The 13,874-nt window shown below is 34.5% G+C and overlaps 1 protein-coding gene across 3 annotated transcripts in view; it reads left to right on the forward strand.

Annotated features, from left to right (window-relative positions):
- SIPA1L2 (signal induced proliferation associated 1 like 2) overlaps positions 1-13,874 on the forward strand; it is a 92,045-nt gene that overhangs the window by 32,187 nt on the left and 45,984 nt on the right. For all 3 annotated transcript variants that reach the window (XR_003371044.2, XM_087967932.1, XM_026669445.2), the window contains exons 3-6: positions 638-771; positions 5,658-5,846; positions 7,798-7,972; positions 8,696-8,799. Coding sequence is in view for 2 of the 3 variants with exons in the window: in XM_087967932.1 (XP_087824058.1) it covers positions 638-771; positions 5,658-5,846; positions 7,798-7,972; positions 8,696-8,799 (602 nt within the window). In the remaining variant the exon portion in view is untranslated. The remainder of the gene's footprint in view (positions 1-637; positions 772-5,657; positions 5,847-7,797; positions 7,973-8,695; positions 8,800-13,874) is intronic.

Here is a 13,874-nt window from a genome sequence, read left to right on the forward strand (position 1 = left end):
GGGAAAATACTAAGTGAGGCTGTGTATCTTACTGTCAATAATTACCTTGCTTTGCATGATGTTAAGCAAATTGTTAATCATGAAGCATATTTGATAAATTAATACACTTGTATTAAGTGTATTAATGAAGAATACAGGTAAAAATCCATCTTATATATTGTAGATACAATCCCAAAAGCACGTTCTAATAGTATTGGCTTCTTGTGGATAATTAATTCTTATGCTGTTGAAGTTAATGACATTTAAAATATGTTTACATGTATTGAATTTTGCCTATTGTAAATTAAAGATAGTTTTTTTCTTTTCTTTTAAAGGGGGTATTTTCCTCCCTATACAAGTTTAACTGATTTTAGAATAATTTAAATTATTGGGGTATCTAAATTAAGAATATCAGGCAAAAATACGATCTTTGTTTAATCAGTATTTAGCTGAAAATAGTATTGTATAGATGTTCTCACTTGAATGTTTCATCATTCCTTTAGGTATAAAAGTTGTCATAAAAATAAAGTTGGTATCAGTAATAAAAAAGCATAAGGAAGGATAATCTAATATCAACCAGTGATTTTCATTTGTGGTATAAAGAGGAATCTGTCAGACTAATGTTTCATTATTATTTTACCCTATTTATACATTACAGAGCATCAAAACTACTTCGGAATAGATGAAAATTTAGGACCTGTAGCAGTCAGCATTCGAAGGGAGAAGTTTGAAGAAGGAAAAGAAAAAGAAGGTTCACAATTCAACCATCGTATAGTATTCAGAACAAGTGAGGTAAGCTTTCCACAGCGCTTCAGAATTGAGATGTAAAAGAAAAACAGATTTTCATAGAACTTTTTATTATGTATTCACTTTATATTCCTTTGTGTGGACTATATGGTTCCACATGTAGATAACTAGATAAATTAAATATGTTCTCTGAGTGATCTATGATGGCTGGAGAAAGTATCATTACGTTAACTTTATTTTGTTTTTCTGCACATTAGTTCCCAAGGATGGTTGGAAATACTAATCTGTGTACACACATAGTATTCTATTAACATGCCTTCATGCTTATTTCATAGATTAATTAGAATGAACCTCTCATTTGAAATATATTCCAGTCTAGGTTATTAATTAAATAATATGTTTATCTGTCAAAAAAATTGAGGAATGAAGCTGTTTCAGATAAAACCATAAAATATTTTCTTGTTTGTTTGCTTGGAATTTTAGTGTAAAGGTACCATCTATGTTTGCTAAGAGCCTCAGTGGTTCAAATCCCACCAGGCTCAAGGTTGACTCAGCCTTCCATCCTTCCAAGGTGGGTAAAATGAGGACCCAGATTGTTGGGGGCAATATGCTGACTCTGTAAAACCGCTTAGAGAGGGCTGTATTGCTGCATCTTGTTTTGTATTTTTGAATTTTGAGCAGATGGGTAAGATTTTTTAAAATTTTGTTTTTATTAAGTATGATACAGGCCTTTTTTTTTTTTTTTCAAACAACTCAGCCAGCCCCTTAACATTCTGAGTAATCTTTTCTGCTCAGGTTAGGCTTCTGATCATAAATATAGATAATGTAGATAATGGACTCTTATCTGTCCACTTTGTAGATACCTATAGAAGGCAGGATATGGAGAACTACAGGGCTCATAAACAACTCAGTGAAAGCAATTTGGGCAAATCAACTCTAATCAATTATCTTTCAAACAAATTTATCTGATACACATTATTTGAATTTTTTAGAATGCAGAGACAAATGTACATATATGTATTTCCATCTGTGGGTTCCTTAACAATATATTTCATGCTTTCATCCATTTTATGTAGCCTCATCAGTTTTCATTGCACAGTTTAGTATGTAAGACAACAATGGCCTTGTTCATTCTAATCTTTGTCATGCATTTGCTCCTTTTAATACTGATCTTCTGTAGTCAGCTCTTATCATTATCTTTTATCTTCTCAATTCAAATAAAATTGAGTAAACAAGTAATAGTTTATATAGTGTTGTGTTTGAGAGATGTTTGTATCAATTACAGGTTTTCATACTTTAGTGGAGTGACTGTTAACACTTTATAATGCAATATGATATGTCTTCATATATATTTACTGATTTTAATAGTATTTATTTGGACTTTTCCCACAAATAGTATGTTTAAATATTTTGGAAATAAATTCATCGATGGAGTGTAATGGTTCTTAAAGTACCAAAACATACTAGGGCCTATCAGTTCTTAATTCAGAAATTCATTTCTTTCTCAATTTTAGTAACTGGGGAAGAACTATAGGGAATAGTTAACATTTTCCAAAGACAAACAGATGGAGAAAATAGAATCAGCAAATATTCAGAAGCTAAGTATAACTGTAAAGAGGATTATAGAACTATAAACAGACTTGGGAAGAGTGTTTGGAAGAAGAAGTGGCTTGGAAAAAATTGAGAGAGGGAAGTAAGTGAAGGATGCCAATTTCTATTTTTAAATATGATGTTGTTGAATATTAATTTATTTGTGAAGTTTAAAAATGGAACTAGGCATTTTATTAAACTGAAAAGGAAGGATATTTGAAATACCACTTTTCTTAAACTGTATGCATTTCTTAAAAAGTAAGATTTACATGTTAAATGTGGCTTTTGATAACCAGCAAATTATTTTTTGTAAAAACAAGTTTTATTCACAGACCTAGAAAAAACCAGATTTATCATAGGCCTTATGAAGAGCCTTTGTAAAATATAATGTAAGGTCCTCACTGATTATGCTGGCTATCACACAGAAATATATTTCTAGGAAAACATCAGAAAAGTGAAATGAAATGCAGGTGTTTGAGACTAACTGACTTTAAAATATTTATAAAATCAAGGTTGGCAACATTAGACCTTGCAGGGAATTATTTTTCATTCTGGAGATGACTCAATTTAGTAGCAGTATTGGTGAACAAGCCAACCTCTAAGCTGAATGTGGTTGTTTATTCTGTCCTTTCCAATTGTTCCTTTTTTAGTTATCAGAATAGAGCTTTCTTGTGCCAGCCGCACTTATCCATCATTATCATAACGACTCTCCTAACAGACCATTCTTAGAAGTGAGGCATAATTCTCCCAAAGCTCTACTTGGTATGGAAATTTGAACAGAAGTTTGCTCTTTTCTTCCAGTGTTAGAATTCAAGAGTCATCTATTGAAGCTAAATGCAGGGAGATTCAGATTTCATAAAATGATTTAATTTTCATTATTATACAAATAATAGTTAAACTATGCAGTTCCCTGTCTTGAACATAATACATCAGTTTAGATTACCTGGAAAAATCCATGAGGATACCAAAGTTCATATCTGTTTACAACTACTTGAATGAAAATAGCATGGCTTAAGTACTAGCTTCTAGGAAGGTTTATTATCTTCTTGTACAAGTCTGAACTTGTTGAATGAGTCCAATTGATTATTGTCTATCATAAGTCAATGTAAATTAACAGAGCACTTCTTACATTCTTATAAGTCCCCAGTTACCATCAAAATCTTGGACTTCTTAAGTGATAGTACTCACCAATAATTTTCTTAATGATAGAGTGGTTTATAAATGGGTTTAAAGTAAATACAATTTTATCTACCTCCTTATTCCACAAAGCTCTCCATAGAACAGGGGTGTCAAACTTGCATAGTCACGTGACATGTTGCAATTCCCCCCCCCCTTTGCTAAACCAGGTGTGGACATGGCCAGCACATGATGCATATGGCCCATGGGCCGCGAGTTTGACAGCCCTGCCATAGAAGATCTTGCTTGTTCTCTATCCTGCAACAAGTCAAAGTATAGATTTTGCAGCAAAATACTGTTATGCTTCAAGATTAAAAGAATTTCAAAAATATATACCTTTGAATCTGTATAATCATTAACCCACTCTCTATATTTTATATAATAGACATGTTTTGGAAAATGAGACAAACTAATTGATCCAATATATCCTATCTGCTTGTCTTGTAATACATTGACAATACCACTATTGAGTTCAAGTACCTAGCATGAAAGACAAAGATATTGAGACAGAAATATTGTAGGGAAGGCATGGAAATCAAAAGTTTTAATCATCATCATTTAGGACAGTGGTCGCCAACTGATGGGCCGGGGACCACTGATGGACTGCAAGAGAATTTTGGTGGTCCACAGAGAAATGTCCCCCCCCCCACCAAAGCACTCCCTCCAAAGCAATTAATCCAGGCTGCGCAGAAACACAAGGCTATGCCGCCCACATGGCCCATGGGAACACAAGGCTTGTGTCACTTGCATTGTGCACAACACAAGGTAGTGAGGGGAGGGGGGAAAGAGCAGAGGGGGGAACTTGCCCCACTCTTCCCATGCGCCTGGCCTGGCCACTGGGCTGCTTCTTTCCACTTCTTTCTTCTGCTTTTGGCTGCATGCAAGGAGAGCAGCAAAAGTCTTTCTCTCCCCCAAACTCCACCAGAAATGAGTCTTTGGGACCCTGCAAGGCATCCTGCTCCAAGAGGCTGCACTGGCGTGACAAGTCTCACAAAGACTCATTTCTGGTGGAGTTTGGGGGAGAGAAAGAACGACTTCTGCTGCTCTTGCTGCTCTCCTTGCATGAAACCAAAAGTCTCTCTCTCTCTCTCTCTCTCTCTCTCTCTCTCTCTCTCCCCCCCCCCCCCCCCCCCCCCCTTCCTTGAGAACGGAGCTGGAGGCAGTATCCTGCGATCTCAAATAAAGAATGATCGATCGGTAGGAAAATGGGGTGGGGGATTTTCCTGCAGACTTTTTGGGGGATTTTCCCAGGGTCTCTGGTCCATGGGATTTAAAATTATGAGTTTGGTGGTCACTGAGGTCCAAAAGGTTGGTGACCCCTGAGCTAGGAGAATGGAGATCAAGAATTTATTTCTTTGAATGATCCCTTGGTGGTTAGTTCAAAAGTGTTACACCATAACTATAAGAATGGTAGTGCAATGTAAACAAAAGTTCTAGAATCTCTTTATTAATAGATTAAATCTAGATATAGAATATATAAAACAACTACAAAAATATATTCTAATTTTAATTTTTTGTTAACCTTTCCACTTAACTTTCGGGGAGAGTTATTTATAAATTTCAACTTTAGTCCACATCAGAGAGATGAACTTTCAAGCAGGCTTCTGCAGACAGTTTGCTGATAAAATTTATGCAATTTATTTAAAATGGAATGGAAAGTTTCTGGTCCCCCAGATTTGAATTACAACTCCTAATATCCATGATTAATGCCCATAGTGCCTGATCTGAAGAAAGGTGAAAGATTGCTATGCCTAGAGAGCTACAACTTCCCTACTTTATTTGGGGACTGATTAAAACATAATAGCATTATAATTAAGTAATCTCATCCTCCTGAACCAAGTGGGGGGAATATGCGTCTCTGTAATTTCCCAAGAAAGGTTAAGCACTATGGAACAGTTAATAAAAGTAGTTCCTATTCTTAAGGAGGTGAAGTATAGGCAATCGTAACACTGTGGTCAAAGACTTTGAATGTGGACTGACTTTGCACACATGCACAAAGGACTGGGATTGTTATCACAATGCCTTGCTTGTTTTGGTCCCCTGAAAATACCACTGATTTCCACTGGTTTCGCATCATGAATTAAGCATCAGTGTGTCCACATTGTTAGTTGCTGAAGACTGCATTAATATTAAACATATTACAATATATTTTTCTGTTACTACAGCTTACAACACTGCGTGGAGCCATTTTAGAAGATGCCATTCCGTCTACTGCTAGACATGGCACAGCACGAGGCTTACCTCTTAAGGAAGTATTGGGATATGTAATACCAGAACTGAATATTCAGTGCCTGAGACAAGCTTCCAACTCACCCAAAGTGTCTGAACAGCTACTTAAGCTGGATGAACAAGGGGTAGATATTGAATTTCTTTTAACATTAAATACAAATGTGTTACTTCCTTTTCATTAATAGAGATTTGAGATTCTGATCTTACCTGTTTGAGGAACTGAAGATTTTTACTGCAGTGACTTTTGTTAGATAAATAGCATAGTAGAAAGAGGATTTTTGCAATATTCAAGCAAGCAGATTAAAATAGCATTGTGCTAAGAGCATCAAATTATATAAAAGGAGAACATTATTGTCTTGCTAGTCTTTCACCTTTTCCAGGTTTCATTTTCTAATTATAATTAGCACATTTTATTCACAATACTAACCTTCCTACCGATGTGGGAAATTTGATGGTTCAAACAACTGAAATTCTTAATTGGGACTATCTAACAAGTTAACACTGCATGAGCAATGAAATGAATATATACTTTAAATTCAGAGTGAATAAAAGGTGAGACTGTCTGGTCTAATGCAGCAGAACTGACTTTCTGCATATTTATTTATTTATTTTAAGTAAACTGCATATGTGTATATATCATGTAAATATATTTATATATATGTGTGTGTGTATATGTATTTATACAGTGCGCACACACACACATACACACATATGAAACCACTGTTTTAATTACCCTAGTAACTGTTCAGTGATAGAACATTTATTTAGCCATCTAAATCACACCAGTTTTGTAAAGATGCTCATGTATAAAGAAGGACATATCTTTTTCCAGGCTGAAGTAATTTTCTGTGGCTTTAAGGCCAGAATAAACTTACGTTTGATTTAAGTTTAGTTAAAATTGAATGCAGTTAATGTGATTATAAAATAACTGATGTATGAATATTGGGATCATACAGTGTCAATAAATTAATAAGAATGAGAAGGAAGTAGGGTGAGTTTATTATGATGTCCGTAAAACAATTACTATTTTTTCTACTGATGGTAGTTTATACATGCTTTAAGATATGATGACTATCAGAACTAAGCACAATGAATCTGACAGTACAGAAAATTATTCTTCTCTTAAGTGAGAGGAAAGTTCCTCCCCACCAATATTCTTCAAATAGTTAAGAAAATAAAAAATAATTATTAGTACAACAAGGAATGTATCAAATAGAAGGGTTTTAAGTAGTAAATAAATTTAAAAAATACTCTTAATGGCCACAAATTTTTGGACTCATTAAATTCTTTGAAGTTTTTAGTAATAGCATCTTTTATATAAAGTGTATTCTATTTGTATATTACTTTATTTGCAAATGACTACCTACAGCAAACACATTGCAAACCAGATGATTGCAGTTGTTTTAATAGTTGCTTATGCTGTCCCTATTTTATGTCAGATTAATAGGTTGCATTCTGGTAAAAGCAAGTTATTTGCTTGGCAGATCTATTCCATTACCACATTTCATTTCTACACCAATTAAGAGTATTGTCCCAACCACCTAGAACTTGCCTTTACTTGACACACAAATTAGTTGCAGTTTTTTTTCTTTAGGCACAGACATATTTCCTGGCAAAAAACCTTGCCACATATTTTTTGGGAATGAGGATCTTTGTTTATAAAACAATCCACGGATCATTATGTTGGGACTAGAGAGAAGTATCTTTCATTTGGTTTCAATCAAAGCTGGAAAGCTCAAATAACTAATCTTTTCTATGCATGTTCATAATGAAAATTCTGGTAATATGATATTGCTGTAAGGGGAGAAAAATAAAAGTTCTGATGGACAACTTATCAATGGAAAAGTCTTTCAAAGTTAATTCGCAACGTTGGGCTTGCTTTGGTCATCCAAAAATAGAAGATGCTGTTGTTATCCAGTACTTCATAGTTTAGTACTTAAAACATCTAATTTGGCATTTCATGATTTAAAAATATTTCACACACGCACACACAATATACATTTTTTTTAATATAATGAAAAGTGGATTGGATGGAAAACAGGAAAATACTGCTAATTATTTTTTTCCTAATTTCAGCTAAGTTTTCAGCACAAGATTGGAATCTTATATTGCAAAGCAGGCCAGAGCACAGAGGAAGAGATGTATAACAATGAGACAGCGGGTCCTGCTTTTGAAGAATTTCTTGACCTTCTAGGTCAAAGAGTACGACTCAAAGGATTTAGTAAATACCGAGCACAATTAGATAATAAAAGTAAGTGGCAATGACAAAATGCAATAAAATGTAAAAATGGTAAGATTGCGTGATTTTTTTTGTTAAAGTAGTGCCTGTAAATTCCAGGGTCTCCCCCCACCCCCCCCCCAATTCTGCAGAAGAGGCTGTCCATAATGCCCTGCAACCATCACTTTGGACTTAAATGCTTCCATCTCCCTTTGTGGTCTGTCATTGTAAGTGCCAACTGTTTTATGATGTGCAACCTTAAGACATAAAGCAAAAAAAAAAGTGGGAGGTAGGAATATTGCTTCTAATATATAATTGATAGATTTTGTGAGGGACTGGTGCCTCTGGACATTGTTTCAAAAGGTTTGTATTTAATTAACAGCAGGTTATTTTTACTGAAGGGAGCATGATGGTTCAGAGGTTAAAGACACACTGAGCTTGTCAGTTGGAAAGCTGACACCCTGGGTTTGAGACCCGAGTGCTGCACAATGGGGCGAGCTCCTGTTCCTTGCCTCAGTTCCTGCCCAGTCCAACCCTGTGCTCCATACCTTAGAGTCTCATATGACTGGACAGGGAAACTTTTATCTTTCTTACTTTTACCTGCCGGCAGTGACCTGCTAGCAATGACCATTCACCAGTTAGGTTATATGGGTTGAAAAAAGTTTAGTATGGGAAATAACATTCACTTGAAGAAAATGCACTAAGGTATACTTTAATGTCTATATTTATGTACTCATTTTTGGAATTTCTTTTCAGCTGATTCAACTGGAACTCATTCTCTTTATACAACCTATAAAGATTATGAAATAATGTTTCATGTTTCAACTATGCTTCCATATATGCCCAGTAATAGGCAACAGGTATGTCTACTTTGGAATCTTGTACTAATATTTGACTAAGGATCAGCAACCAAAAAAGTCAGCTTGTAAATTTTTTTGTCTGTTCCAATTGTGTACTATGAACAAATGACAACAATTGTGATTAATTTAACTTATTGTAATTTAAATATTCTAAATAATTGTGATATCTATTTACATTTTTAAAAATTCAGGCAAAAACATAGGAATTAAAAAGGGAGAGATTTTTCAATTGTACAGTATTCCCAGTGTTCAATGATACAGTTATAGAAAATATTGTTTTTTCTAAAATAAATCTCACCATCTATTTTATAGTATTACATCATGCATATAATACTATCATTGGTTCATTTTTAATATATTTTGTTATACTTGGTTTACTACACTAATTTATACCTTATACTGTTGGAGCATATTATGCAGAAAATGTAATGTCTGAAAATGGTTTATTTCTAAATATTTTTTTAATATCTTAAAACATTAAGGGAGGCTAAAATGGTACAGATAGTACATGGTACAGATAGTCCTCGACTTACAACAGTTCATTTAGTGACCAAAGTTACAACACCACTGAAAAAAGTCACTTATGACCATTTTTCACATTTACGACCACTGCAGTATCCCAAAGGTCATATGATCAAAATTCGGATTCTTGGCAACTGATTCGTAACTTCTGACAAGCAAAGCCAATGGGAAGCCAGATTCTGTTAGTAACCCTGTTACTAACTTAACAATTGCAACAATTCACTTAACAACTGTGGCAAGAAAGGTTGTAAAACGGGGCAAAACTCACTTAACAACTGGCTCACTTAGCAACCTAAATTTTGGGCTCAGTTGTGGTCATAAGTCGAGGATTATCTCTATCCAATTTCATCAAGTATTAGGAGTTTTATAGAATTTGGGAGGCGTTGCAATCCTGTTTTATTGAAGTTAATGTGGTTTTTTTTTGCCATTGACTAAAGGATTCAGATTAATAATTTTATAATACTGTGTTTGTCTGTGCTAGTTGGTCTAACTGTAGTGTGTTGAATTCAAAAGCACTCTGCAAGTGTTTTGGGATTTTCTGGAATATTTTATATGCAAAGAGTGATTGGAGGTTTAAACATAACTTTCAAAAATAATAATGTTATCAAGGATTATGGGTTTAATTCTAGTAAATAAGAGCTATTCACAAATGAGATTACTTCTTAAAATGTACCTTTCTCTATCATGATATGTGCAGTTCGGAGAATAAATATTCATAATTCTACATACCTGTAGAAAGAATAATGACTTTCACACGTATATCCCCAGTTGTCTGGAATAATTTCAAAATCTAACCTTTTGTTGATGAGAAGATTGGAGGAAGTGTTAAAAGTAATTTTAGCTATGATAGATTTATTAGAAAATGCCTGGAGAATATTTCTAGTTATTTGAGAACAACAGTATTCAGCAAAAGTGTGTAGATATTTTAAGAACAAAAGAGATTGCTTTGTAACTACATAGTCTGGCATGTAAGAAAAATTGTAATGAAAATTCCCTCTTCGAAACAGTACAGAGAGAAGGAAAGAGGGGAGGGGCGAGAGAGAGGGAGATAGGGAGAGAAAGAGAGATAGATTATTATTTTTTTGAGAAAAAAGGAATAGGAAAGATTAGGAAAAGTCACAACTGAATTCACAAACTTCTGAACTTGTTGGGATAACATACAAGATATGGCTTCTTGATTTTTTCCATCCCTTCACCAGCAGGGTAATAGGTTCTAGCTATCTCTATTTTATTCTGAGTAACAAGATTACTGCACTTGTATGTGATTCTGCTTTTTCCTCTGTGTGTCTGGGTGTATGTGTAAGACTGGCAAGCATAAAACTGAAATGACCAGGAGGGAGGGAGGAAGACTCCACATACTTTAGTAAATTTTGTCTCATTTTGCTCAGTCTTTATTTTATTTATTTCCTAATTTATTTTTTATTTATTAAGTTTACCCACCACCCATTTCACTCTGCAAAGTGCTATCAGGACTTTTAAAGAGATATCCTGCTAATTGACAAAGTCCCGAGTCCCTTTACATAATTTCTTTCCAGCATTCTATTGGATTAGAAATATGTTTTTGGAAACCAATAAAACTGCCAATTAGCTTGTAAATCGTTGGACTGAGAAGGGTCCAAAACATACACAGAATGTAATATAGAAGGGATGGTCAGAAAGAGGACGTGTGAGCTTTCTATTTATTTTTTTTCCTTCCAAAGCTAAAAAGGCAGATTCAGAGAAACAGCTTTGTTCAACCAAAAGGTATGCTCTGTTTTTGATGTTAGAGATCAGTGTTGCGGCCATCCTTTTGCTAAGACTATCAGGTCTCTGCTAGAAGGATGGTATTCAATGGTATTGAACGGTTGATAGTATTCAACCGTTCATTCACTCCAATAAATATCCTGTCAAAGATTCTGGGTGCCATTAAGATAGAAAAAGAATACCATTCTTTTTCTGAAAAGGACACACACATTCATATTCATTTTTTTATTGTACTTATATACTACAGCAAACGTTAACTGCAATAATAGTATTACTTACTGCTCACCAATAATACCTCACCTAATTGAAGAGAGATATCAAATGAGATGTTGCAAGCATTACTCCTGAATCCTCTACTCTTTAATATTTCATGGATGAACAGGTGAAAATAATGCGTATCAGGTTTTCATATAACAAAAATCAGACAGAGAGCTAATGACTTAGAAAATAAATGTGAAATTTTAAGATAATTTAAAATTACCTTGAAGTAGCATAATGAAATTTAATAAATATAAGTGCAGAGTTCTTCCTTAGGAAAATGCATAGATCTTGAAATAGTAGATGAATACGATCCAGGAGTATAATATGACTGCAAAACAGGCAAAGTATATTTGATCTAAGACTGTAAGTGAACAAACATAGCAAATACAATTTTAGACCTACATCAACAGAAGAATACTTTCCAAATCGTAGCTATGCACCATGAGTATTGTACCCAGTTCTTGGCACTACATTTTAAGGAGGATCCAAAGAAATTAGAACAGTTCAGAGAATGGCAATAAAAAAATAATTAGGGGAGTAGAGCCTATGTAAGTAAGCCTATGAAGTAAGCCTGTGAAGAAAGTTTGAAGTTGGCTATGTTTATCCTTGGAAAAAAAGATGATTGAGGGAGACATGTAAGCATTCTTTAAATAGTTGAAAGGATATCACATTGAATAGACTTGCTTTATTGTATTCAGCTCCATTTCACAGCTAGCAACCTGCTAGGTATTACTGTGTACCTGAAATGGATCTGTGCTGTTTGCAACATCTTAAGGGCTGGGATTCAGGTTTACGTCTTGGTGATATGGGCAGCAGATAAATTTAATAAATAAATAAAATAAATACATTGGCTGTATTCTGATTCTGCCCAACATTATCCACAAAATTGTTTTTTTTTCCTTTTCATTAAGTGATTGAATTTTTTAAATAATTGTATATGTGTATTTCTTGGCTGTCATTTCGTGGTCATCAGGATTTGTATAGGTCAATTGAAGAACTTGTGTTGTGAAAGGGCAGTAGCTCTGCATCTCTGGCTGTGGGAGTTGTAAATTACCTAAGAACATGATATGCAGAGAGGAACCAATGGCCAAAAGGAAGCAGATTCTGACAAAAAGGTGGTGAGGATGGTGATTGAAAGGGGATCAGGGACTGGATGGAAGGGGGCAGCACCAACAAGAGACCCAAGTTTGCTGATCCAGAACATATCATTTCAAGTCTCCACATCAACATACCTCTACATTTTCTGCATTTGGTGTCTAGAGATAGAATGAGAAGGAAAACACTACTTCCAGAGTCAAATATTTAAGGCTGTGCTCTGACTGCCTAAGCTATGAGTGGGCCATGAAAGGCAGGTAATGGCACAAGGACATGTCCTCCTGAAATGGCTAGTTAGCTGTTCTCACATTTTGGTTTTAAATAGGTTTGTTTCCAATTGTAGGCAGCGGCAACAAAAAGTTCTACTTTATGTTGAATGTTGTTTATTATAGCATTGTTGAATTTGCAACTATGGGCAGTAACCTTTAGCCTTCCTAGATTTACGCCTTCCAGATTTATATTGTAGCTGTCACTGAAATTATGACATTCCTTAGCCACTTATAATATTGTTCTTTTTTCCCTCCAAGTTTTTCTTCCTCCCCTTTATTTTATTTCCAAATATTTCTTGATCCCTCCCCACAGAAATTAAATCTTGTTTTAGTTTATCTCCAACATATTGCAACACTTATTTCCAGGAGCAATCAATCCCTTTCGTAATATTAGTAAACAATCAGTCTTTATAATTTGTACTGTCTTGTTAAATTCAACAGTAGTATCACAGCATATTCCATAACTTCTCTAGAATTAAAACAACATGAGCATTGTTACTGGACTTGTAGATTCAAGTAATAGTGATGTTTGAAGATATAAGATACAATGTTGGCTGCCTTCTTTGGAAGTAATGCCACGTGATCTATGTACTGTATTGTATATTGGCGTATTTTTTTTAACAGTGGTTGCATTGATTAAGTTGGAAGGGCAGATAAATCAATAAAAAATAACAAATGTGTAGAAAGAAAAAGATCAAATTGAAAAAAAAAGAGAATGAAACTTTTGTATGCCTCTGTGTGCATGTATGTGTCTGTGTGTGTATACTTGCAATTTCTTTTTTCTTACATTTACTTGTATATTTAGACTCACGAGTCTGTTTTCCTTATTTGTTTACCTTGGTGATAATGGTAGTTGTAGTTGTGCACACACACATGCAATATCTTGGGCCTCATTCATTTTTAAGAATTTGAGAATTTCAGTCTCATTTTATTTTAATAATTTATTTATTTGTACCTCACCTTTGTTATTTTTACAAATAACTCAAGGTGGCAAACATATCTAATACACCTTCCTCCTCCTATTTTCCCCTGTGTTGGATTGACAGAGGGTGACTAGCCCAATATTTGAAGCTGTTTGAACCAAATGTTTATCATGCCAGTTAAATGGAAGTATAGGGCTGTGTAAGAACTGTCTCTAAATGAGAGGAACCACAGTTAACATCATTCTCAGTAATGCAGTGGTGG

Source organism: Notechis scutatus, chromosome 1 (genome assembly GCF_049901735.1).
Source record: "Notechis scutatus isolate UNSWTSFEM ecotype Mainland chromosome 1, rNotScu1.2, whole genome shotgun sequence".
NCBI classification, from domain to species: Eukaryota; Metazoa; Chordata; class Lepidosauria; order Squamata; family Elapidae; genus Notechis; species Notechis scutatus.